This window comes from Oncorhynchus nerka, linkage group LG22 (assembly GCF_034236695.1).
Source record: "Oncorhynchus nerka isolate Pitt River linkage group LG22, Oner_Uvic_2.0, whole genome shotgun sequence".
NCBI classification, from domain to species: domain Eukaryota; kingdom Metazoa; phylum Chordata; class Actinopteri; order Salmoniformes; family Salmonidae; genus Oncorhynchus; species Oncorhynchus nerka.
This window is the reverse complement of record NC_088417.1, coordinates 39,798,319-39,824,629: the sequence shown is the minus strand read 5'-3', so window position 1 is coordinate 39,824,629 and position 26,311 is coordinate 39,798,319. Positions and strand designations below refer to the sequence as shown.

Below are 26,311 nucleotides of genomic sequence, written 5' to 3'. Positions count from 1 at the left end.
ATCCACATCGATGGAGCAGTAGTGGAGAGGGTAGCAAGTTTTAAGTTCCTCGGCATACACATCACAGACAAACTGAATTGGTCCACTCACACAGACAGCATCGTGAAGAAGGCGCAGCAGCGCCTCTTCAACCTCAGGAGGCTGAAGAAATTCGGCTTGTCACCAAAAGCACTCACAAACTTCTACAGATGCACAATCGAGAGCATCCTGGCGGGCTGTATCACCGCCTGGTACGGCAACTGCTCCGTCCTCAACCGTAAGGGTCTCCAGAGGGTAGTGAGGTCTGCACAACGCATCACCGGGGGCAAACTACCTGCCCTCCAGGACACCTACACCACCCGATGTTACAGGAAGGCCATAAAGATCATCAAGGACATCAACCACCCGAGCCACTGCCTGTTCACCCCGCTATCATCCAGAAGGCGAGGTCAGTACAGGTGCATCAAAGCTGGGACCGAGAGACTGAAAAACAGCTTCTATCTCAAGGCCATCAGACTGTTAAACAGCCACCACTAACATTGAGTGGCTGCTGCCAACACACTGACATTGACACTGACTCAACTCCAGCCACTTTAATAATGGGAATTGATGGGAAATTATGTAAATATATCACTAGCCACTTTAAACAATGCTACCTTATATAATGTTACTTACCCTACATTATTCATCTCATATGCATACGTATATACTGTACTCTATATCATCGACTGCATCCTTATGTAATACATGTATCACTAGCCACTTTAACTATGCCACTTTGTTTACTTTGTTTACATACTCATCTCATATGTATATACTGTACTCGATACCATCTACTGTATGCTGCCCTGTACCATCACTCATTCATATATCCTTATGTACATATTCTTTATCCCCTTACACTGTGTATAAGACAGTAGTTTTGGAATTGTTAGTTAGATTACTTGTTGGTTATTACTGCATTGTCGGAACTAGAAGCACAAGCATTTCGCTACACTCGCATTAACATCTGCTAACCATGTGTATTTGACAAATAAAATTGGATTTGATTTGATTTGAAGTAAACCGACGTTAGACGTTCATTTGACAAGCTGTATCCCTTCTAGTCATGACCGTTGGCCAATCCAGTGTTGTATCGTGTGATTGGTTGAGTCTTCTTGGGTGCATGACATTAAACAGATGTGCTTCTGAGTTGTCTGTTTAGCTTGCTAGTCAGCTTGAACAGTAAGCACCGAGCGACTTGGGAAACCCAGCTTCAACTTCATACATAAGCATAGATTAATTAGCCATACTATACCTTGAGGTGAGTGGAATCTACTTGCTAAAGTAAGCTAGCTATCTAATTGCTTGTTAGCAAGCAAAGTTTGTCTGTAAGACGAAAAGCGGACAGTCGCGCCTCAGGTAGGCTGGACACATCACATTTTTAACAATGCTTTTTTTCGGATAAAAACTAGTTAATTGCATCCACCGTGGAGCCCAGTTTCATAATATTACCATATGTCCCAGCCACTTGCTGTAGTTTTGAAGTAATCACGAAAAAGGGGGCCTTATTTTAGGGCATTTTTCACCCTGCCAGCTCCTATTAGTTTTATTGAGCACCTACTCGCCTTCCGAACATTCTATTCCCAGCGTATTGTTCTACGTCACAATGCCTGCTTTGCGATGAGACCTGCCCACGTTGTTTGTAGATAAAATATAAACAACAAAAAATTACTCATGGAACTCCCGAGGTCGTCCCGTTGTTCCCTTTAAGGAAATATAGGTATGTCTGTCTATTTCGGCAAATATCTCGCAATGTGTATATTTAGATTTTGTTTTGAATTGGACACCATTTTAAATCATGAGAATCTCCTCTTTCTAATTGTGTAAGTCTGGGCAGTGTATTCCGTTCTCATCAAACACTAGCCACAAATTACCTTTTGCCCTTAGAACACTGAGCTCCACCCATTGTTTTCCTATGGCGAGGCATGCTGGTATAAATCGTCAAATATCTCGCAATGTGTACATTTACATTTTTTTTGAGTCGGACACCATTTTAATCATGAGAATCTCCTCTTTCTAATTATGTAAGCCTGGGCAGTGTATTACGTTGTCATCAAACGCTAGACCAGAAATGGTCAGAAGTTGCCATTCCTACTTCCTCGTTATGCAGACATAAGCACACTTGGCACCATCGAGGTGCTGATGTTGACTTTCTACACAAGTTGTTATTTTACAGTTTCCTCCTAAGAACAGAATGTAGTGGTAAAATCAAAAGGGATACATTTTTGGTGCCATTTCGGCTAAATGGAATTCTAAGCTTCACTCCAGTCAAAACAGGCTTTGAAGGGTGCGTGCTGGTGGCAGGGAAGTCAGGCGCAGGAGAGGGAACTTGGTATAAACGGAGCAGTTTGATGAATATACAAAAACTCAGAAAACCAAAATATACCAAATAAAATAAGAGGGTGCAAAACCCGTCGCACACCAGAACATAACTTGCACCAATACATACAACAAACAATCACCGACAAGGACATGAGGGGAAACAGAGGGATAAATACACAACATGTAATTGATGGGATTGTGGAACCAGGTGTGATGGAAGACAAGACAATAACAATGGAAAATGAAAAATGGATCAGCGATGGCTAGAAGGTCGGTGGCGTCGACCGCCGAACACTGCCCGAACAAGGAGAGGGACCGACTTCGGCGGAAGTCGTGACACAGGCTCTGTGAACGTTTGACTCCATTCATATGCTATAGGCTTGCGCTAATGTTCCAGCTAGCCAACGTTCTTTTGCTATTTTTCAACCTTGGGTGAATTCTGACTCGTTCTATTGTCCAGCCTACCTCTAGCTAAGTAACACCATAGTCCACCAGCAGCTAATTGTTTTTCTTCACCTTTTCATAAAGTGCCTGATATGTATTTGCTTGATATGAGGAAGTTAACCCCAGGTTACTAAATAACAGATGGAGTAATTTGTAAGTCGCTCTGGATAAGAGCGTCTGCTAAATGACTTAAATGTAAATGTAAATGTAAGTATGGACATAATGTGGCTGTGATCTAACAAGTTAATTCATCCTGCTGTACACTAGCTACTGGACATCATTTTATATAGCTGAATATAATGACTCCATTGTTAGGAATAACATGTGGGTACACAACAGTGTCTCCGCTGCAGTTATTTCCACCACGCCCCCAAAACAATATTTCTGCCAGGTGCGCTTTGAAGCTGCAAGAACAGTCCACATGTACTTTTTCTCTGCAAGCAAAACTATTAATGACTAGAAAAACCAGACAACCCCATAGTAGAATAGTTGATCAATTTATCTAGTCGGCTTGTTGTTGTGCGTTCTAAGCGAGACAAATATTCCTCTTAAGGCGTATTCAAGTTGTGAGTGTCATACTAGGGAGGCAAACATGCATTCTGGACTGGCAGTGTTGCTAGCAGCATCACGTCTGTACAGTTTTTGGTTTTGGTTAATCAAAAACCTTCTTCAAACTTGTTTCTTCCTCAGTTGGTGCAGGGAACATTTTGTGTTTAGCTTGTTCCTGTCCCTGCTTTTAATTCGCAGGGGCTGCCATCTTTTTCTATGTGCAAATCTAAAGGATCTTTCCCAAACTTGAAACTCACACGCTGCGTATGTTTGCCAGTTAGGCTCTTACACCCCTTGTAAAGTGGATTAATGTGCTTAATTTTAAGACATTATTTGATTTGAATACCCAAAATGCACATCTGTAAATGGTCTCAGTTCTCATAAATCATGGCAATGTGATTGCAAAGAGGACTGAGACCTCAACAGAGGTGAAATTAACCAGCAAGAGGTCTGAGTCCTCATTCAAAGGAAAGGGCAGTGTGAATGCAAAGAAAACCGAGTTATTTCGCTTTTATTTACCCTAGAGTTCACTTTCAAGAGGACTGATATCGGTTCTTTTAAAGAGGGCTATACAGTGAGGGAAAAAAGTATTTGATCGGTCTATAATTTTAAAACCTCTTGGGGCCACTAGTTCCCATTTGGGAACCCCCCCCCCCACCCCCCCTGAGCTGTAATGTGGCGCAGGGAACGCAAGAAATAATCCTAAAAATATTTAACCTCCACAGATTAGCAAGAAAAATGGCTCAAATGAAAGATAAACAAGTTGTTTATCTACCCAGCAAGTCAGATTTCTAAAATGTTTTACGGCGAAAACATAGCACATATTTATGTCCAACCACCACTGCAGACATACCTCATTAGCATAGCCAAGTAGGAAAAAATATGCAATCAACAAACGCAGGATTAAAAGAAAAATAATTTCACTAACCTTTTGAAATCTTCATCAGATGACAGTAATATAACATGTTACACAGTACATTCATTTTTTTTCAATAATCTGCAATATATATCCATAAATCTCTGTTTACAATTATGCATCGTTCAAAAAATGCTACTGCAATGTCAGGAGAAATGAAATAGCTCCGGCAGATAACGTCAGCTAACAAGGAATACACATCATAAACTTTGACTAAATATGCATGTTTTACATATGTATGGCAAGATACACTTCTTCTAAATGCAATCGCTGTGTTACATTTATTTTTAACGTTACATTTTGCGTTCACTAGGCTATAATAAGGAGTCGGCGCTCCCATTTAGCATAATGACTCCTCTATCTTGGAGTCGACAGAAACCCAAAATTAACACATAAATATTCCCTTACCGTTGCTGTTCTTCCATCAGAAGACCTGGAAGGGTTAATACTCACCAAGTTAGCGTTCAGTTTTCAAGTCTGTGTCTTTCGGTTCTCAAACTAGCCACATTTCGGTCGAAATGTATGCAAATTTATAGTGGATGCGCACCAAAACGTCGAAAGTATACATTATATGTCGAGTAAACTTGTCAAACTATGTTCATAATTAAGCCTTAACATGTTATAAAGATCTACAGCAATCGTGAGGGCGAACAGACACACACACGTTGTTCAATCGATCCTGAGGAAAAGAGAGAAAAACTTCAGAGCGCGCATTGGGTAAACTTTTTTTTGGCGTGACCGAGACCTTTCGGCACGCTGAACGTCTCGTGAGCGCGCGATTCTCACAGTTACACGCCTCATCGAAAGCAGGCTTCGCGCTGAAGACGTAGAAACTGTTCCCATGGTTATAACTGCTTGGTAAGTGCGTATACGATGACGTCAAAGTGGTGGCAACTTTTTCCATTACAAGAGAGACTTTGGGAGAATGCATGCCCTGACACTTCTGCTTTACATAGAGACAAAATGTAAACGGTTTTAGAAGCTTTAGAGTGTTTTCTATTCGATAATATTTTTTATATGCATATATTAGCAACTTTTGACAAAAATGTATCATGTTTTATATGGGTACCGAATTCCTCCAGAAGGGGCAGTATTAAAAGGGCTAGCCCTATTAATGGTAGGTTTATTTGAACAGTGAGAGACAGAATAACAACAACAAAAATCCAGAAAAACACATGTCAAAAATGTTATAAATTGATTTGCATTTTAATGAGGGAAATAAGTATTTGACACCTCTGCAAAACATGACTTAGTACTTGGTGGCAAAACCCTTGTTGGAAATCACAGAGGTCAGATGTTTCTTGTAGTTGGCCACCCGGTTGGCACACATCTCAGGAGGGATTTTGTCCCACTCCTCTTTGCAGATCTTCTCCAAGTCATTAAGGTTTCGAGGCTGACGTTTGGCAACTCGAACCTTCAGCTCCCTCCACAGATTTTCTATGGGATTAAGGTCTGGAGACTGGCTAGGCCACTCCAGGACCTTAGTGTGCTTCTTCTTGAGCCAATCCTTTGTTGCCTTGGCCGTGTGTTTGGGGTCATTGTCATGCTGGAATACCCATCCACGAACCATTTTCAATGTCCTGGCTGAGGGAAGGACGTTCTCACCCAAGATTTGACGGTACATGGCCCCGTCTATCGTCCCTTTGATGCGGTGAAGTTTTCCTGTCCCCTTAGCAGAAAAACACCCCCAAAGCATAATGTTTCCACCTCCATGTTTGACGGTGTTGATGGTGTTCGGTGTTGATGATGTTCTTGGGGTCATAGGCAGCATTGCTCCTCCTCCAAACACGGCGAGTTGAGTTGATGCCAAAGAGCTCCATTTTGGTCTCATCTGACCACAACACTTTCACCCAGTTGTCCTCTGAATCATTCAGATGTTCATTGGCAAACTTCAGACGGACATGTATATGTGCTTTCTTATAGCAGGGGGACCTTGCGGGCGCTGCAGGATTTCAGTCCTTCACGGCGTAGTGTGTTACCAATTGTTTTCTTGGTGACTATGGTCCCAGCTGCCTTGAGATCATTGACAAGATCCTCCTGTGTAGTTCTGGGCTGATTCCTCAGCGTTCTCATGATCATTGCAACTCCACGAGGTGAGATCATGCATGGAGCCCCAGGCCGAGGGAGATTGACAGTTCTTTTGTGTTTCTTCCATTTGCGAATAATCGCACCAACTGTTGTCACCTTCTCACCAAGCTGCTTGGCAATGGTTTTGTAGCCCATTCCAGCCTTGTGTAGGTCTACAATCTTGTCCCTGATATCCTTGGAGAGCTCTTTGGTCTTGGCCATGGTGGAGAGTTTGGAATCTGATTGATTGATTGCTTCTGTGGACAGGTATCTTTTATACAGGTAACAAACTGAGATTAGGAGCACTCCCTTCAAGAGTGTGCTCCTAATCTCAGCTCGTTACCTGTATAAAAGACACCTGGGAGCCAGAAATCTTTCTGATTGAGAGGGGGTCAAATACTTATTTCCCTCATTAAAATGCAAATCAATTTATAACATTTGACATGCGTTTTTCTGGATTTTGTTGTTGTTATTCTGTCTCTCACTGTTCAAATAAACCTAAAAATAAAAATTATAGACTGATCATTTCTTTGTCAGTGGGCAAATGTGCAAAATCAGCAGGGGATCAAATACTTTTTTCCCTCACTGTATGTGAAAACACCCTCAGACTTGCTTTCAATGAGAATGTCATATCTTTAACATGCGTTTATATGTGAATTTGGTCGGGTTGCCCAAAAAGTAACATTTTGCAGCTTTAATAACTGAGAGCATAGAAATTGCGCACATAGACATGCTTTCAATACCAATGACCGATCTATAAACACACATTTCTAAGTGAATTTGGTCAGGTCGCCCAGAAAGTTACAAATTGTTTATACAAGTTTTTGGGGGAGATAAAATATATCAACACTGGACATGCTAACTAGTTAAAATACCCCATTGGGGATCTAGCTAATGATTAGCACAATGGTAAAGGCAGGTAGGCAACCCCATGCTTCAGCCTAGTTATTTATAACCACTATACTGCATCAGATGGGCTGCAGGTGATAATACTTATTGCTAATAGCACACCTATCGGCATATATTTTTCCCCATTCATTTTGTAATGAACAGATAGAGACTAAAAATAGACAGGGTTCAATTGGAGTTGAAAGGTTTTAACATCTTAGTGTTGCATTCAAGGTTACGATCCATTTTAAGACTGCAGCTGGATTAAAAGAGGAATACGTGTCCAACTATGGATAATCATTTAGCCAAATAAGTGATAATACTGTATACAATGTGGGACTGAGCCAAGCTGTATTAATGCACACCACTCGTCAGTCAGTATGGCTCAGTATTGAACAGCCTGCTGTCATTTAATGCCCGACCCTCATCGTGGAGAGCGATCCTCCTATTAGTTTTCACTTCATCCCTTACCTAACCTACTTGTACACATTCAGTATAGAACCATATTTCTAACCAAAAAGACAGCAGGTGGTCACGTAGAGATGGCATCCTCTCTACGTGACAAATGTCCTCATACAATGCCTCCACACAGCATCAAAGCAATTATAGGAACTCAGTACAACCAATGGTGATTGATATAAGTTATGAATACCTGCAGAAAGCCCACAGACGGCTGTGCATAGAAGAGACCCAAGGTACTTGAAACAGAATGGACTCCTGTATCTCCTATCTCTATCAACTAAGCAGAGAACAACGTCCCCACCACTTGGAAGATGGTTAGAGGTCATCCTCTTTCATTGTAACTGCCTGAGTATTTTATTTAACTAGGCAAGTCAGTTAAGAACAAATTCTTATTTTCAATGACGGGCAAACCTGGACGACACTGGGCCAATTGTGCGCCGCCCTATGGGACTCCCAACCGCAGCCGGTTGTGATACTGCCTGGAATCGAACCAGGGTCTGTAGTGATGCCTCCAGCACAGAGATGCAGTGCCTTAGACCGCTGCGCCACTCGGGAGCCCATAAAAAGTAATCAAATCTGTATTTCAAATAGACTGTATCTCAAAGTATGCCATTAGCGGTTTACAATATTGGCTATTTAGTTCGTAGTTTGATCTCTCTTGGCTCCCCCTCACCCCATCTCAATCAAGGGCATCTTCCCCAGTGAAAGCCTTCCCTGTCTGTCCTCCCCCTGCCTCTCACTCCTTCGCCACTCCCTCCCAGTCATGCTGGTCTTCCAAGTCCCCCATCTCTACTAACCCCTCATTAACTTAGCTAGCAAGCTACAGTTCCCTTGGTTAAACCATACTGGTAACTATTATGTTAACCTAGCTTGCTTAATTAATAGCCTGCTCTGATAACTACCGTATTTGTCCCTGTAAAACAACACATACAATAAAACTTCTTCAATATTGAAATCATATTACAACACACATGGCTGATATGGACACGTATTACATGACAGTGTTGTTACAACACACATGGCTGATATGGACACGTATTACATGACAGTGTTGTTACAACACACATGGCTGATATGGACACGTATTACATGACAGTGTTGTTACAACACACATGGCTGATATGGACACGTATTACATGACAGTGTTGTTACAACACACATGGCTGATATGGACACGTATTACATGACAGTGTTGTTACAACACACATGGCTGATATGGACACGTATTACATGACAGTGTTGTTACAACACACATACAACACACATGGCTGATATGGACACGTATTACATGACAGTGTTGTTACAACACACATGGCTGATATGGACACGTATTACATGACAGTGTTGTTACAACACACATGGCTGATATGGACACGTATTACATGACAGTGTTGTTACAACACACATGGCTGATATGGACACGTATTACATGACAGTGTTGTTACAACACACATGGCTGATATGGACACGTATTACATGACAGTGTTGTTACAACACACATGGCTGATATGGACAACACACATGGCGTATGGACACGTACATGACAGTGTTGTTACAACACACATGGCTGATATGGACACGTATTACATGACAGTGTTGTTACAACACACATGGCTGATATGGACACGTATTACATGACAGTGTTGTTACAACACACATGGCTGATATGGACACGTATTACATGACAGTGTTGTTACAACACACATGGCTGATATGGACACGTATTACATGACAGTGTTGTTACAACACACATATGGACTGATATGGACACGTATTACATGACAGTGTTGTTACAACACACATGGCTGATATGGACACGTATTACATGACAGTGTTGTTACAACACACATGGCTGATATGGACACGTATTACATGACAGTGTTGTTACAACACACATGGCTGATATGGACACGTATTACATGACAGTGTTGTTACAACACACATGGCTGATATGGACACGTATTACATGACAGTGTTGTTACAACACACATGGCTGATATGGACACGTATTACATGACAGTGTTGTTACAACACACATGGCTGATATGGACACGTATTACATGACAGTGTTGTTACAACACACATGGCTGATATGGACACGTATTACATGACAGTGTTGTTACAACACACATGGCTGATATGGACACGTATTACATGACAGTGTTGTTACAACACACATGGCTGATATGGACACGTATTACATGACAGTGTTGTTACAACACACATGGCTGATATGGACACGTATTACATGACAGTGTTGTTACAACACACATGGCTGATATGGACACGTATTACATGACAGTGTTGTTACAACACACATGGCTGATATGGACACGTATTACATGACAGTGTTGTTACAACACACATGGCTGATATGGACACGTATTACATGACAGTGTTGTTACAACACACATGGCTGATATGGACACGTATTACATGACAGTGTTGTTACAACACACATGGCTGATATGGACATGTATTACATGACAGTGTTGTTACAACACACATGGCTGATATGGACACGTATTACATGACAGTGTTGTTACAACACACATGGCTGATATGGACACGTATTACATGACAGTGTTGTTACAACACACATGGCTGATATGGACACGTATTACATGACAGTGTTGTTACAACCCACAATGGCTGTGTGGGAGCAGAATGGGCCTAAACAGCAATAGTACAGAGTGTAAGTCACACTGTGGGACTGCTAGGACAGACACTCACAGTACTGGCAGTCATTCTAATGGTCCTGGTGTTCTGGTGTTGTCTGCTACTCTAGTGAGGATGGACAGGGAAGGACTGGGATGGGAAAACAGCCCGGGCCCATATTTTTTACTCTCTCAGGGGGCCTCGAGAGAGAGTAAAAAATACGGGCCCGGGCTGTTTGCTAGTCCCAGTCCTTCCCTGTACATCCTTGCTAGAGATCATTCTTCACAAAGACACACATTTAGACAGGCCCACTGGGCTAAAGATGGAGCAGCCCATCTGACATTTGCCCAGGCTGCACTATGCCCAATCCGTTTCTGAGGATGGAACTTGAGGTCTCAGCAGAGTGAGTCCTCTCATAACCAGCCCAGCGCTCATCAATCATCCACAGGTACCGCTTGCCCCCTAAAACCCAGCTCCTGCCACAATATTGATGATGCAAGCACTGCGAACGAGTGCGACACACCCCCATGGCCCTCCCGTCTCTCCCTAACCGTATTCCCTTCATCAAACCATATCCCTTCATCCGATCCCTGCCTATTAAGGTTTGATTATTCCCTCTGTGCTTTCTGTAGTGCTGTGTTCCTGCATGGTCCAGTGTGCTTCGAAACCGGGCCTTAACCATCCTGGGTTGTGACGGATATGGCAGAGTATATTCCCTACATAGTGCACTACTTTTGACCAGGGGATGGCACCCTACTGCCTATATAGTGCAACACTTTTGACCAGGGGATGGCACCCTACTGCCTATATAGTGTACTACTTTTGACCAGGGGATGGCACCCTACTGCCTATATAGTGCAACACTTTTGACCAGGGGATGGCACCCTACTGCCTATATAGTGCAACACTTTTGACCAGGGGATGGCACCCTACTGCCTATATAGTGCACTGCTTTTGACCGAGCCCTATGCACCACATAGAGAATAGGGTGCTATTTGAGACACAGTCCTGCTACCTGAGACAGTGTGGTTTTATCGAAAGCCGGAGATACCCAACACCTGGATGGGACGATGCACTTATTTAAGAGGAAATCGCTTGGCACGCGGAATGCTGGGTAAACAGATTCCCCTGTTCCTCCCTGTTCCCTAAGTGTCACCTTGAGGTCCAAGCAGCCAATCCTGCTCCCCACTCCAGAGAAGCCATTACTTCAGTACTGACGGATCTCTCCCGGGCACTCACACTTCGACATACATATGGATTATGGCAACGCGCTCATGCAGGAAGACACGTACGCGCGTGAACATATTCATTCACTCATTCTATCAATCTCTCAATTACCCGCTCACACTTTCTTTTTTTCTCTCTTTTATCTCTCATTTGCTCTCCCTCTCTCACACACACACACCCTTTTTCTCTGCTTCCGTTCTTCATTGTCAGTTAGAGTGGGAAGCAGTGGCAGGAGTCAAACATGTTCTCACAGTGCATCCGTTGTCATGTCTTTTTTTGTGTGCCATTGTCTCTGTGCAGTAGAAGGAGAAAGTAGTCAGTGTGTCGGATGATGATTTGATGGACTTTCTGTTCCTGTCAGTGATGTGACATTTACAGGCAGATGGCTGTGAAGCAGCAACCTTTTGTTCCAGCTAAAGAATGAACACAGTTACAGGATGAGTCACAAACAACTCTGTACGTCCCAAATGGGAACCTATTCCTTGTATGGTGCACTACTTTTGACCAAGATCCGGTCAAACGTAGTGCACTATGTAGGGAATATGGTTCCATTTGGGATGCTAACCTGTATTCCTGAATGTCAACACTGCAGTCTGTCACAGGAGACTAGTAAAAAAAGCAACAATCCAAAATACGGATGGTCCAGGAAAAGATATGTTCCGAGATAAAGTCATTTCCATCTTCATAGTACTGGTTCATGGAATAGGATTTGTAAAAAAAATGTTTTGCCCTTTTTCTCCCCAATTTCCTGGTATCCAATTGGGAGTTACAGTCTGGTGTCATCGCTGCAACTCCTGTACGGACTCGGGAGAGGCGACGGTCGAGAGCCATGCGTCCTCCAAAACACGGCCCAGCCAAGCCGCACTGCTTCTTGACACAATGCCCGCTTAACCCGGAAGCCAGCCAAACCAATGGGTCGAAGGAAACACCGTACACCTGGCGACCGTGTCAGCGTGCATGCACCCGGCCCGCCACTGGAGTCGCTAGAGCCCGATGGGACAAGGACATCCCTGCCGACACTGGGCCAATTGTGCGCCGCCCCATGGGTCTCCCGGTCACGGCCGGCTGCGGCAGAGCCTGAATCTAAGGATTCATGGACATTTTTTTTAGAGGATATAAAATTGGCAGATAAAATTGAAATATTTAAAATACAATTACCTGCATAATTTCTAATCGCCTTTTTAAAATATATTTATACAGTTGAAGTCTGAAGTTTACATACACTTAGGTTGGAGTCATTAAAACTCGTTTTTCAACCACTCCACAAATTTCTTGTTTACAAACTATAGTTTTGGCAAGTCGGTTAGGACATCTACTATTTGCATGACACAAGTCATTTTTCCAACAATTGTTTACAGACAGATTATTTCATTTATAATTCACTGTATCACAATTCCAGTGGGTCAGAAGTTTACATACACTATGTTGACTGTGCCTTTAAACAGCTTGGAAAATTCCATAATTTGAGTCAATTGGAAGTGTACCTGTGGATGTACCTGTGGCCTATTTGTGGGCAGAACTGAAAAAGCTTGTACGAGCAAGGAGGCCTACAAACCTGACTCAGTTACACCAGCTCTGTCAGGAGGAATGGGCCAAAATTCACTCAACTTATTGTGGGAAGCTTGTGGAAGGCTACACAAAATGTTTGACCCAAGTTAAACAATTTAAAGGCAATGCTACCAAATACTAATTGAGTGTATGTAAACTTCTGACTCACTTGGACTGTGATGAAAGAAATAAAAGTGGAAATAAATGATTCTTTCTACTATTATTCTGACATTTCACATTCTTAAAATAAAAGTGGTGATCCCAACTGACCTAAACCAGGGAATTTGAACTAGGATTAAATGTCAAGAATTGTGAAAAACTGAGTTTAAATGTATTTGGCTAAGGTGTATGTAAACTGCCGACTTCAACTGTATATATATATATATATATATACAGTATATATATATACCAGGGCAGCTCTAGCAAGGCAGAAATGTGACAAACGGTGGCATCATATGACGGTGGCACGTTGAAAGTCAATGAGCTCTTCAGTAAGGCCATTCTACTGCCAATGTTTGTCTATGGAGATCGCATGGCTGTGTCCTCGATTTTATACACCTGTCAGCAACAGGTGTGTCTGAAATAGCCAATTCCACTCATTTGAAGGGGTGTCCACTTACTTTTGTATTTGTAGAGTATATATTTTGGTGGAGGAGGAATAATGGCCTGGGGTTGTTGTTCATGGTTCGGGCTAGTCCCCTTAGTTCCAGTAAAGGGAAATCTTAACGCTACAGCACACATTGACATTCTAAACGATTCTTTGCTTCCAACTTTGTGGTAACAGTTTGGGTAGGCCCTTTCCTGTTTCAGCATGCCAATTCACAAAGCGAGGTCCATACAGAAATGGTTTGTCGAGATCGGTGTGAAAGAACTTGACTGGCCTGCACAGAGCCCTGACCTCAACACAATCGAACACCTTTGGGAAGAATTGGAATGCCGACTGCGAGCCAGGCCTAATCGCCCCAACATCAGTGCCCGACCTCACTAATGCTCGTGGCTGAATGAATGCAAGTCCCTGCAGCAATGTTCCAACATCTAGTGGAAAACCTTCCCAGAAGAGTGGAGGCTGTTATAGCAGCAAAGGGGAACCAACTCCATTTCTCTTTGCTTATTAAACATGGCTGTCTTCTGTATAACAACCCTACCTTGTCACAACACAAATGATTGGGTCAAACCCATTTAGAAGGAAGAAATTCCACAAATTCACTTTTAACAATGCTTACCTGTTAATTTAAATGCATTCCATGTGACTACCTCATGAAGCTGGTTGAGAGAATGCCAATAGTGTGCAAAGCTTTCATCAAGGCAAAGAGTGGCTACTTTGAAGAATCTAAAATCAAAAATATTTTTTGATTTGTTTAACACTTTTTTGTTTACCATATGATTCCATATGTGTCATTTCATAGTTTTGATATCTTTACCATTATTCTACAGTGTAGAGAATTGTACAAATAAAGGAAAACCCTTAAATAAGTAGGTGTGCCCAAACTTTTGACTGGTACTGTATATATTTGTTTATTTATTATTATGCCCCTACCCCCGTCTCCCCTGATTGGAGAACTTGGTGGAAAATATTACAATTCAATATATATAAAGTTGATTTCCTAATCGCACTGGACTCCAAGTGTATCGGTCAACCAATCAACCACTCCAATCTTAATTCCAACTCTCAGATGTCCAGTGTAATCCATCTTTCCCAGTACACTACCATTTTACTATTTCCTTTTGCAATACATCTGTCTGTTTTGCGTACATCCAATCTAACCTTTGCAGATAATAAGTTGTAGCTTATCTCTGAGCATTCTTATATTCTTAACCTTTCAAGTAGGCTACATTAGTGATGCATGCTAAAAGTGAAACCCCATAAAAATCTGTGCATTGTTATGCATTCCTGCTGCCGTGACACATTATTCCGAGCATATTAATGAGCAGAAAATGCCAGATATGCACTCTTCCCTTCTGCTCTTCTCTTTCTGAGGAATACTGGGAGGGCTAGAAAGCCACCGACTGTCCCACAAGAGAGGAGAGGAGAGGGGAGGGCAGTGCTGTGATGGGAAGGTGTTATAAGGTGGAGAGAGAGAGAGGAGGAAAGTTGGAGGGAGAGAGAGGGAGAATGCGGGCAATATAATGGGAAACTAGGGGAGGGGGAGACAAAGAGAGGAGAGAGAGGCCGTGGGATGGGGATGTGATGGAGATTGGAAGAAGAGTATAAGTGAGAGAGAGAGACAGAGTGGAGAGAGTGTGCTAGCAGAGGGTCAGGGAAAGGGGAAGAGAGGGGGCAAAGGTGTGTGGAGAGGTGAACAAGGAGTGATGGACCATGATCAATCTGGCTTAGGAAGACTAAATCATTTTACATATTTTTTATTTCTCCTTTATTTAACAAAGCTTTATTTTCAATCATTTGATGTAACATGATGGTACCTCAACGCTATTTTTAAACTGCGTACACCAAGAATAACCCCTATTTTCCAGGTAATAGCTACCAATGCTTATAACATACAGAAAACAATTGCGATTCCCCAGTGATGTGTGTATGCCCTCTACTGAAGGGAATGCTGACATTGCCCTGGGACTGAGGCTACTACCTACCTCTGTACAGCCCAATAGCCGTTCGATGTATGTAATTAGCCTTAGTGATTTGTGCTGTTCTAATGCGTTGACCGTCATGTGACCGCCATATGTAGCGATGGTTTGGGGTTTTGCAGGCAGAGCAGCCCAGAGGGATCAATAAGTCCATTACAGCAGACCACAGGAGCACCGCCGTCACACACACACACACACACACACACACAAACACACACACCCTAAACCAACATTGACTCCATTGCCATACACACGCACACGCACACACGCACACGCACACACACACACAAAATGGGACCCTAAAGCAACATTGACTCCATTGCCATACACACACACACACACACACACACACACACACACACACACACAAGACACATGATGCACGTATGCGCACAAAAACAAACCCACCCTTCCTCCACCCCTCTCTCCCTCACCACCCTCTCACTCTCCTCAGGGTGGTTACAGTGAACTCTCTATGCTCTGTTCTCTAAATTCTCAGTGTGTGAGTAGGACCTTAGGGCAGCTGTGTCATGAAGCCAGAGTCTCTCTCTGTCAGACTGAGTCCATGTCAACCTCCCTCACTGGCCACTGTGCCCAGTGTTCACAGACTGACACAAGCCCAGTCTGAGGGCCCCTTACTCTGGGCAGTGGCAGTGGGCACCTAGCTCTACATGGAAAACATCTGTGCCGCGCTCTGGAGGCTAGCAACACTTCCCATCACACTAGCTCACCCGGATTAGACAATGTTCAAGCCATGTGTGACACACACAATGCCCTGGAAGGTCGCTTCACCTAAGACTATACACTCACCGTCAGCAATAGCATTGCTAGCAGAGCACTGCTCTTATTTTCATGGAACCTGTTTCACTTGAGGTGCAGTGTAGTCTGGCAACTATATATATATTTTCTCATGAAATTGTATATTTTCTCAGCTGTTTTTACAAGTTCTATTAGGTCCATCTAAACTAGCCTGGTCCCAGATCCGTTTGTGCTCTTGCCATCGCCATTGCTCATTGTCAAGCCAAACATGATGACACAAGCAGACTGGCACTCAGGCTACATTTGAAAGTATTCCATACAGTAGGCCAATTTGTAATGGATGTTGTAATAGTACATATAAAACTTGCTACTTGCATAGTCATTCCAATCTGTGTCTGTCCAAATCTGAATATGACTGTGGTAATTGCCTTTGTCGTTAGGTTAATTGATCTTAACGAGCTAAAATGATATTATTTTCTCCGCCAGCCTTTCTTTTCTTGTAGGACACCGCTAAATCAGCACGTCATCTTCCACACTAGGCTTCGTCCCAAAAAGCACCCTATTCCCTATATACTGTGGTACACTACTTTTGACCAGAGCACAATGGGCCCTGGTTGAAAGTAGTGCACTTAATAAGGAATATGGTGCTTTTTGGGATGCAACCCAGAGCTGGTTGAGGTGACCCCTGGGCGGATGGAACTATGACATTGATTGGTTATGATAAGCAGGACTGATACGCGTGTCATATCCATTGCTGTGCGGTTAGCGTCCCCTAGGGGAATGACTGCTAGCCATTAGACAAACCGCTAAACCCATCCCAGTGCTGACGTGCATGGTGGTGACCACTGACCTCTTCCTGCTCTCCTGATCTGTGCTGACCTCACTTAAGGTCACACAGTTTAACCCAGCTCTGGAATGGGGTTGCCAACCTATTAGTCCTGGATCAGTTTTACTGCTCCAATCTCTGCCTCAACCAGTTACCATTAGAGAGTTCTCATCTGTAATCATCACTACTGTCTACATCACGCCCCAAGCCAACACCACTCTAGTACTTAACGAACTGTATGGGGCCATAAACTAACAAGAAACCGCACACCCAGAGGCAGCGTTTCTGGTGGGCGGAGACTTTAACGCAGGGAGACGTAAAACCCTCCTACCTCACGTCAACCAACACGTCTTCTGCGCCACTAGGGGCGCTAAAACTCTAGACCACTTTAATTCTACCCACAGAAACGCATACCCCCTCCCTCGTCCGCTCTTCGGCAAATCTGACCATATCTCCATTCTCCTGCTTCCTGTGTATAAACAACAGCTCAAACAGGATGTACCAGTGATGCGCTCAATACGGAAGAGGTTGGATGAAGCAGACGCAAGGCTACAAGACTGTATTGCTATTACAGACTGGGATATGTTTTGGGATATCTGCAATGGGCTAAAGGCTGGAGCTACTGTTTACAAGGAACGGGACACTGACATGGAAGCATACAAGAAAGTCCGCAACGACCTCCGACGAGACATCAAACATGCAAAAGGACAATATAGGAGGAAGGTGGCATCCTACTACACCAGCTCAGACACTCGTTGTATGTGACAGGGCTTGCAGACGACAATGGATTGCAAAGGGAAACCCAGCCGTGAGTTTCCCAGCGATGCTGAACTCCCAAACCAGCTAAATGCCTCATATGCTCGATTCGAGTCATATAAGTAACACTGTGCCTTGAATCAAAGCCCCCGTTTTTCCGGATGACTGTGTGATCTCGCTCTCAGTGGCCGGTGTGAGCAAAATGTTTAAACAGGTTAATAATCACAAGGCCAGACAGAATACCAGGGCTCGTTCTCAAAGCATGCGCCAAGCTCCAAGGTAACCTGCCTAAATGACTATTAGCCTGTAGTACCCACATCTGCAATTATGAAGTGCTTTGAAAGGCTGGACATGACACACATCAACACCATCATCCCAGGCACCCTGGACCCACTCCAATTCGCAAACCGCCCCAACAGATCCACAGATGACGCAATCTCAATTGCACTTCACACTTCCCTCTCCCACCTGGACAAGAGGGGAAATCGCTATGTGAGAATGCTGTTCATAGACTACAGCTATTCAACACTATAGTCCTCTCCAAACTCATCTCTAAGCTAGGGACCCTGGGACTGAAACCCTCCCTCTGCAACTGGATCCTGAATTTCCGGATGTGCCGGCCCCAGGTGGTGAGGGTAGGCAACAACACCTCCGCCACGCTGACCCTCAACATGGAGGAATCTCAGGGGTGTGTGCTTAGTCCCTTCCTGTACTCCCTGTTCACCCACGACTGTGTGGCCACGCTCAACTCCAAACATCCTCATCAAGTTTGTTGATGACGCGACGGGGGGTAGGCCTGATCACCGACGGCGATGAGTCAGCCTAGAGGAGGTCAGAGACTTAGCAGTGTGGTGCCAGGACAACAACATCTCCCTCAATGTCAGTAAGACCAAGGAGCACACACACTCAACACACACACACACGCAGACTGACACAACACAAACACACTTATGTACACATTACACACACACTCACTTTTACACTCATTTGCTGATGCTGCTCTGTTCTTTCTTTTACTCTTATTATTATCTATCCTGATGCCTTCATGTGCTTATCTACTTCAAATACCTTGTACCTCTGCACATCGATCTTGTACTGGTACTGCCTGTATATAGCTCCAGATTGATCTGGTACTGGTACTCCCTGTATATAGCTCCACAGTGATATGGTACAGGTACTTCCTGTATATACAGTAGCTCCAGATTGATCTGGTACTGGTACTCCCAGTATATAGCTCCAGATTGATCTGGTACTGGTACTCCCTGTATATAGCTCCACATTGATCTGGTACTGGTACTCCCTGTATATAGCTCCACATTGATCTGGTACTGGTACTCCCTGTATATAGCTCCACATTGATATGGTACTGGTACTCCCTCTATATAGCTCCAAATTGATCTGGCCTTCCACAAGCTTCTCACAATAAGTTGGGTGAATTTTGGCCCATTCCTCCTGACAGAGTCAGGTTTGTAGGCCTCCTTGCTCGCACACACTTTTTCAGTTCTGCCCAAAAATGTTCTATAGGATTGAGGTCAGGGCTTTGTGATGGCCACTCGAATACCTTGACTTTGTTGTCCTTAAGCCATTTTGCCACAACTTTGGAAGTATGCTTGGAGTCATTGTCCATTTGGAAGACCCATTTGCGACCAAGCTTTAACTTCCTGATTTGAGATGTTGCTTCAGTATATCCACATATTTTTTCTGCCTCATAATGCCATCTATTTTGTGAAGTGCACCAGTTCCTCTCGCAGCAAAGCATCCCCACAACATGATGCTGCCACCCCTGTGCTTCACGGTTGGGATGGTGTTCTTCGGCTTGCAAGCCTCCCCCTTTTCCCTCCAAACATAACAATGGTCATTATGGCCAAACAGTTCTATTTTTGTTTCATCAGACCAGAGGACATTTCTTCAAAAAGTACGATCTTTGTCCCCATGTGCAGTTGCAAACTGTAGTCTGACTTTTTTATGCCGGTTTTGGAGCAGTGGCCGCTCAGGCCTTTCAGGTTATGTCGATATAGGACTCGTTTTACTGTGGATATAGATACTTTTGTACCTGTTTCCTCCAGCATCTTCACAAGGTCCTTTGCTGTTGTTCTGTGATTGATTTGCACTTTTCGCACCAAAGTATGTTCATATCTAGGAGACAGAACACGTCTCTTTCCTGAGCGGTATGACGGATGCGTGTTCCCATGGTGTTTATACTTGCGTACTATTGTTTGTACAGATGAACGTGGTACCTTCAGGCATTTGGAAATTGCTCCCAAGGATGAATCAGACTTGTGGAGGTCTACAATTGTTTTTCTGAGGTCTTGGCTGATTTCTTTTGATTTTCCCATGATGTCAAGCAAAGAAGCAGTGAGTTTGAAGGTAGGCCTTGAAATACATCCACAGGTACACCTCCAATTGACTCAAATTATGTCAATTAGCCTATCAGAAGCTTCTAAAGCCATGACATCATTTTCTGGAATTTTCCAAGCTGTTTTAAAGGCACAGTCTTCTGACCCACTGGAATTGTGATACAGTGAATTAATCTGTCTGTAAACAATTTTTGTAAAAATGACTTGTGTCATGCACAAAGTAGATGTCCTAACCGACTTGCCAAAACTATAGTTCTATAGCTTAGAAATTTGCTAAGAAATTTGTGGAGTGGTTGAAAAACGAGTTTTAATGACTCCAATCTAAGTGTATGTAAACCTCCGACTTCAACTGTATATAGCGCCATTCTTGTGTATTTTATTTGATTCCTTGTGTTACTATTTTACCCTTAAACTCTGTATTGTTGGGAAGGGCTCGTAAGTAAGCATTTCATGGTAAAGTCTACACCAGTTGTATTCGGCACATGTGACAAATACAATTTGATTTGATTTGAAATATCTGTGCAACATTTAATGTTTGCATCGATTCATCTATCAATGCATAGTTTACAAACATGACACACGCACGCAAACGGGCCCTCTGTATTGGGCAGCGATAATCACAGCGGAGACACCCGGACAGATAGAGGAACTGTGAGGAGGAACAGGGGAAAACGAGAGAACAAGCAAGGAGGAGGGGGAGCGATACGGAAGGGAGCCAGAGAGAGAGCGAGAGAGAGAGGGGAAGAGAGTGAGAGACAGGCAGAACCACAGAGGTAGAAACAAAATGCAAGAAATCCGGTAAGAGAAAGCGAGAGAGAGTGTGAGGTGTGAGATAGATATATTTACAGGCTAAGGAGAGCTGAGATTGCATGCAGCAGGCACCACCTAAGTAGCAGCAGTAGCAATACAATTAGCATCCTCACACTGATCATCCAGGATCCAGGCAGGCGTGCTCTTATCTGTCCCCGAGGAAGGAGCATGGCAGCCCAGCCTGTAGAGGAAGGACAACAGGGCTGGGGCTGGAGCTGGACTGAGGCATGAGGAAGCAGGGGAGAGAAGCAGCATCGCGGCCGCCCAGCTCACACAGGCCAGGCGGCTTCAGCACCAACGCCGGCAGATAGACTAGGCTTGAGGAGAGGCAGGCAGCTGCTGAGATTGGAGAGCTCACATGGACAACGTAGCAGCACCATTAACGGTAGTTGGAGCATTACATGTATCAGTAGCTTTTAACCTAACAGTAGCAACGGCAGTAGCAGGAGCAAAGGTAGCACATCTGCCACACCAAAGGTAACCCTAACAAAGGTAGCCATAGCTGTAGAGGTATTCGTAGCAATACAATAGCAGTCCAGGTATCTTTAGTCACAGTAGGGATACTTAACAGTGGCCCGGAACACTGAATGACAAGTGTGACTGATGAAGGCCACCTGGATTCGGCTGCTGAAAAGATCCAAGGGAGGTCGCGTCAAGAGCGCCGATGACTGTGTAAGCCGATTATTCAAACATGCTTCCTTTATCTCCTGTGTGCGTGCGTGTGCACGTTTGCGTGTGCGTGAACATATACGTCCACTGGTGTGTGTACTGAATGTACATCATCGCATGCACCTGTGCGTGCCTGTATAGGGGTCAGGGGGTGGTATTGTCATGCTGCGTTAGGGATGATAAGGGTCAGTGGGGTTGTCCGTCATCACTGTCAGAGTCCTCATTATGTCATAATTATGTCGTAACTCTCTTGGTCAGACCCCTGCTTTACTCTGGACATAATGGTATGATGGTTTGAACAGTGTCAGTCACATGAGGATACCAGGATACATGAGGTTGGTGCGGTTGGTGTGGTTGTAAGTTATACTGTAGTGTTTGAGCGTGTGCGCTTAGGGTTGGGGAGTAATTTATTATCCAAAAAACGCTAACAGTAATCAGTTACATTTCCAGCAAATATTTTGTAATCAGATTACAGATACTTTTGAAAAAACTAGATTACTTCTTGGATTTCTTTTACATTCAGAAAGGATGTTTGCGAATTGAATGCATTGACACCTTTCTGTTTTCTCAATGAAATTCAATTCAGCGCTGAAAATAAGCACAACGTTTGTTCAGCCTGAACGAGTCTGACCACAAGCCAGAGACCACTCTAATGACACACCACATGCGTTTGATGGATCCTTTTCTTGTCTTCTTCTAAGGGGAAAGTAATCCATAAGTAACTGAGAGTAATAATAGGTCACTTGTAACTGTAACGGATTACATTTGGAAAGTAACCTACACTACCATGTGCAGTTGGCTCGTGCGTGCGTGAGTGCTTACGTGCGTGACTATGTGTACATGTGTGTGCATAGCTCCTGTGATGGTGAAGTGTGGGTACTAAAACTATTTTTAGGTAGGCTTTAACGAATGAGGTAAGACACCGATATCCAAAGCATGAAGCAAAATGCATGAAACATAACCGTTGTTTCAGATAAAGAGTAGAGAGATATTTATAGACGGTGTCTCAGGTACACCGTAGGAGAAGAAACATGGATAGTTAATGAGCAGTGTCTCATCTACAGATGTAGGATCTTAATGTGAGCCAGTTTGCTACAGCATTACAATGATCCTGTAGCAACAGGAAATGTCAATTATTAAGTGGATTATAATTCATGGATATTTTTTGTAAGGGTTACGGGATGCTTGGGTAATTTTAAATCAGCCGGGTAGAGTTTGAGGTTTTTTATTTTGATTTTGAACCCAGACAGAGGAGAACAGAGAGCAGTGTAATGGTGCAGTGAGGATCTTGTGTGGCTGGCAGTGTCATGCCTCTTTGTGCAGGTAAGAGAATGCATCACCCTTCCTTCTGTTCAAAAAGTCCCTCTGAGTCTGACAATAACAAAACAGGGCTGTAAACATACTGGGCTGCCTGCCCGCATTGTAGCTTTGCAGAGTGTGTGTGTGTCTGAGCGTGTGTGTGTGCGTGTGTTCCAGCTTGTCTGTGCCTGCCTGTGTGTATAAACTGTGTGGTTCCGACTGTGAAGCATGGAGGAGGAGGTGTTATGGTGTGGGTGTGCTTTGCTGGTGACACTGTCAGTGATTTATTTAGAATTCAAGGCACACTTAATCAGCATGGCTACCAGAGCATTCTGCAGCAATACCCCTTCTCATCCGGTTTGCGCTTAGTGGGAAAATCATTTGTTTTTCATCAGGACAATGACCCAACACACTTCCAGGCTCAAGGAGAGTGACGGAGTGCTGCATCAGATGACCTGGCCTCCACAATCACCTGACCTCATCCCAATTGAGATGGTTTGTGATGAGTTGGACGCAGACTGAAGGAAAAGCAGCCAACAAGTGCTCAGCATATGTGGGAACTCCTTCAAGACTGTTGGAAAAGCATTCCTCATGAAGCTGGTTGAGAGAATGCCAAAAGTGTGCAAAGCTGTCATCAAGGCAAAGGGTGGCTACTTTGAAGAATCTCAAATGTAAAATATGTTTTGATTTGTTGAACACTTTTGTTGGTTACTACATGATTCCATACGTGTTATTTCATAGTTTTGATGTCTTCACTGTTATTCTACAATGTAGAAAATAGTAAGAGAGGACAGAGAGAGAGAGAGAGAGAGGGCGCTCACGTCATGGAAGACAAACCTACAGCTATAGTACCCTATAGTTACTGATGTGTCCGTCCTTAGGCAATGTGAGATAGTGGGTGTCCCGCTGCTTTATGAGAAGCAGGGGAATGTCCATTTGAAACATGCATCCAATTAGCTATTGTGATTTATTTCTGCCTCTCCTCCCTCTGGGTTTGAATATTGTGTGATTTTAGACGTTGTGCGCCTGTTCACTAAGTTCACTAACTAGGCTCTGATGCTCTCCGATGATGCATTGTACCTCTGGCGTTGAGTGTGGTCATTCATTTATTTGTGGTCTCATAGTGTTTTTTTACTACTTTTTCGTTTTTGACAGAACCCCCTCTCCAAAAAATAGTGCTTCTGCTTGAGTTTCAGTGAGACACTGCTGAACAAGGCAGCAATGTCCATTGCAAACTAGTTTACCAGCAATTGTCTTCAAATTTGGACCTTTCAACTGTGATGCCTCACTGACAGCAGGGGCATGGTGTATAGATTCTGTGACAGTGAGTGTTGGTGTGACTGATGAGTGTGAGTCTGAAGAGTTCATCTCTTGTGTGATGTTGAGGTCTGAAGAGTAAGTCTGTTGTTTGATGTAGAGGGCTGAAGGGTAAGTCTGTTGTTTGATGTAGAGGGCTGAAGAGTAAGCCTGTTGTTTGATGTTGAGGGCTGAAGAGTAAGTCTGTTGTTTGATGTTAAGATCTGAAGAGTAAGTCTGTTGTTTGATGTTGAGGGCTGAAGAGTAAGTCTGTTGTTTGATGTAGAGGGCTGAAGAGTAAGTCTGTTGTTTGATGTTAAGATCTGAAGAGTAAGTCTGTTGTTTGATGTAGAGGGCTGAAGGGTAAGTCTGTTTGATGTTGAGGGCTGAAGAGTAAGTCTGTTGTTTGATGTAGAGGGCTGAAGAGTAAGTCTGTTGTTTGATGTTGAGGGCTGAAGAGTAAGTCTGTTGTTTGATGTTAAGATCTGAAGAGTAAGTCTGTTGTTTGATGTAGAGGGCTGAAGGGTAAGTCTGTTATTTGATGTTGAGGGCTGAAGAGTAAGTCTGTTGTTTCATGTTGAGGGCTGAAGAGTTAGTCTCTTGTTGTGTGTTATTGACGTCGGATGCATTAATCTGTCATGTATCTTTCCTTAATGTGTGTTTCCCTCTACTCTGCAGGGTTCGGCGGACTCCTACACCAGCCGTCCATCAGACTCCGATGTTTCCCTGGAGGAGGATAAGGAGGCAGTGCGACGAGAGGCAGAGCGGCAGGCTCAGACACAGCTCGACAAGGCCAAGGTACTACACACTCTCTCTCTCTTTCTCTCTCTCTCTCTCTCTCTCTCTCATCAGTACCCCCTCACATGCATTTAAGCCCCTCTGTCTGACTGCACAGCTCTAATCAGTTCTACAGGCTGTTCCCAAAACACACTCTGACAGCAAACCAACGCTGTCTGTCTGCCCTCCTCCCCTCCATCACCTCAGAGCAACACCAAGGAGTCAGTGATACACTGGAGTCAGCAAAACGGAGAAAAACACAGAGGGAGAGTGACAGAGGGAGAGAGAGCGACAGATATAGAGTGAAAGAGAGAGTGACAGAGGGAGAGAGAGCAACATATATAGAGTGAAAGAGAGAGACAGAGAGAGTGACAGAGGGAGAGAGAGCAACATATATAGTGACAGAGAGAGTGGCAGAGGGAGAGAGAGCAACATATATAGAGTGAAAGAGAGAGACAGAGAGAGTGACAGAGGAAGAGAGAGCAACATATATAGAGTGACAGAGAGAGTGGCAGAGGGAGAGAGAGCAACATATATAGAGTGAAAGAGAGAGTGACAGAGGGAGAGGGAGCAACATATATAGAGTGACAGAGAGTGACAGTGGGAGCAACATATATAGAGTGACAGAGGGAGAGAGAGCAACATATATAGAGTGAAAGAGGGAGAGAGAGCAACATATATAGAGTGACAGAGGGAGAGAGAGCAACATATATAGAGTGACAGAGGGAGAGAGCAACATATATAGAGTGACAGAGAGAGAGAGAGCAACATATATAGAGTGACAGAGAGAGTGACAGAGGGAGAGAGAAAATGATATTGTTAAAGAAAGAGGGCTCTGGTTAAAAGTAGTGCACTATAGGGAATGGGGCTCAGTTTCAGACATAACCCCAGATTCAAACCAAGGCGGACCTCTCGTTTCCTCTGTAAAAATACCCCCAACAATCAATCAATGTCACCCAATTACGTACAATATGAATGTCTGGACTTCTGAGAACTGTCCTCATTATCTATTGCATTATGCATAGGCAGTGGTGAAATTGCCATATGGCTATGCTCATTTATGAAAGAAAAAAAAAT

General features: G+C 43.7%; 1 protein-coding gene across 8 annotated transcripts in view; it reads left to right on the top strand.

Annotated features, from left to right (window-relative positions):
* The window catches only part of LOC115105159 (voltage-dependent L-type calcium channel subunit beta-2-like), a 146,307-nt gene that overhangs the window by 75,559 nt on the left and 44,437 nt on the right, over positions 1 to 26,311 (top strand). For all 8 annotated transcript variants that reach the window (XM_029626837.2, XM_029626835.2, XM_029626834.2 and 5 more), the window contains one exon: positions 25,136 to 25,255. In XM_029626837.2, coding sequence (XP_029482697.2) covers positions 25,136 to 25,255 — 120 coding nt within the window. The remainder of the gene's footprint in view (positions 1 to 25,135; positions 25,256 to 26,311) is intronic.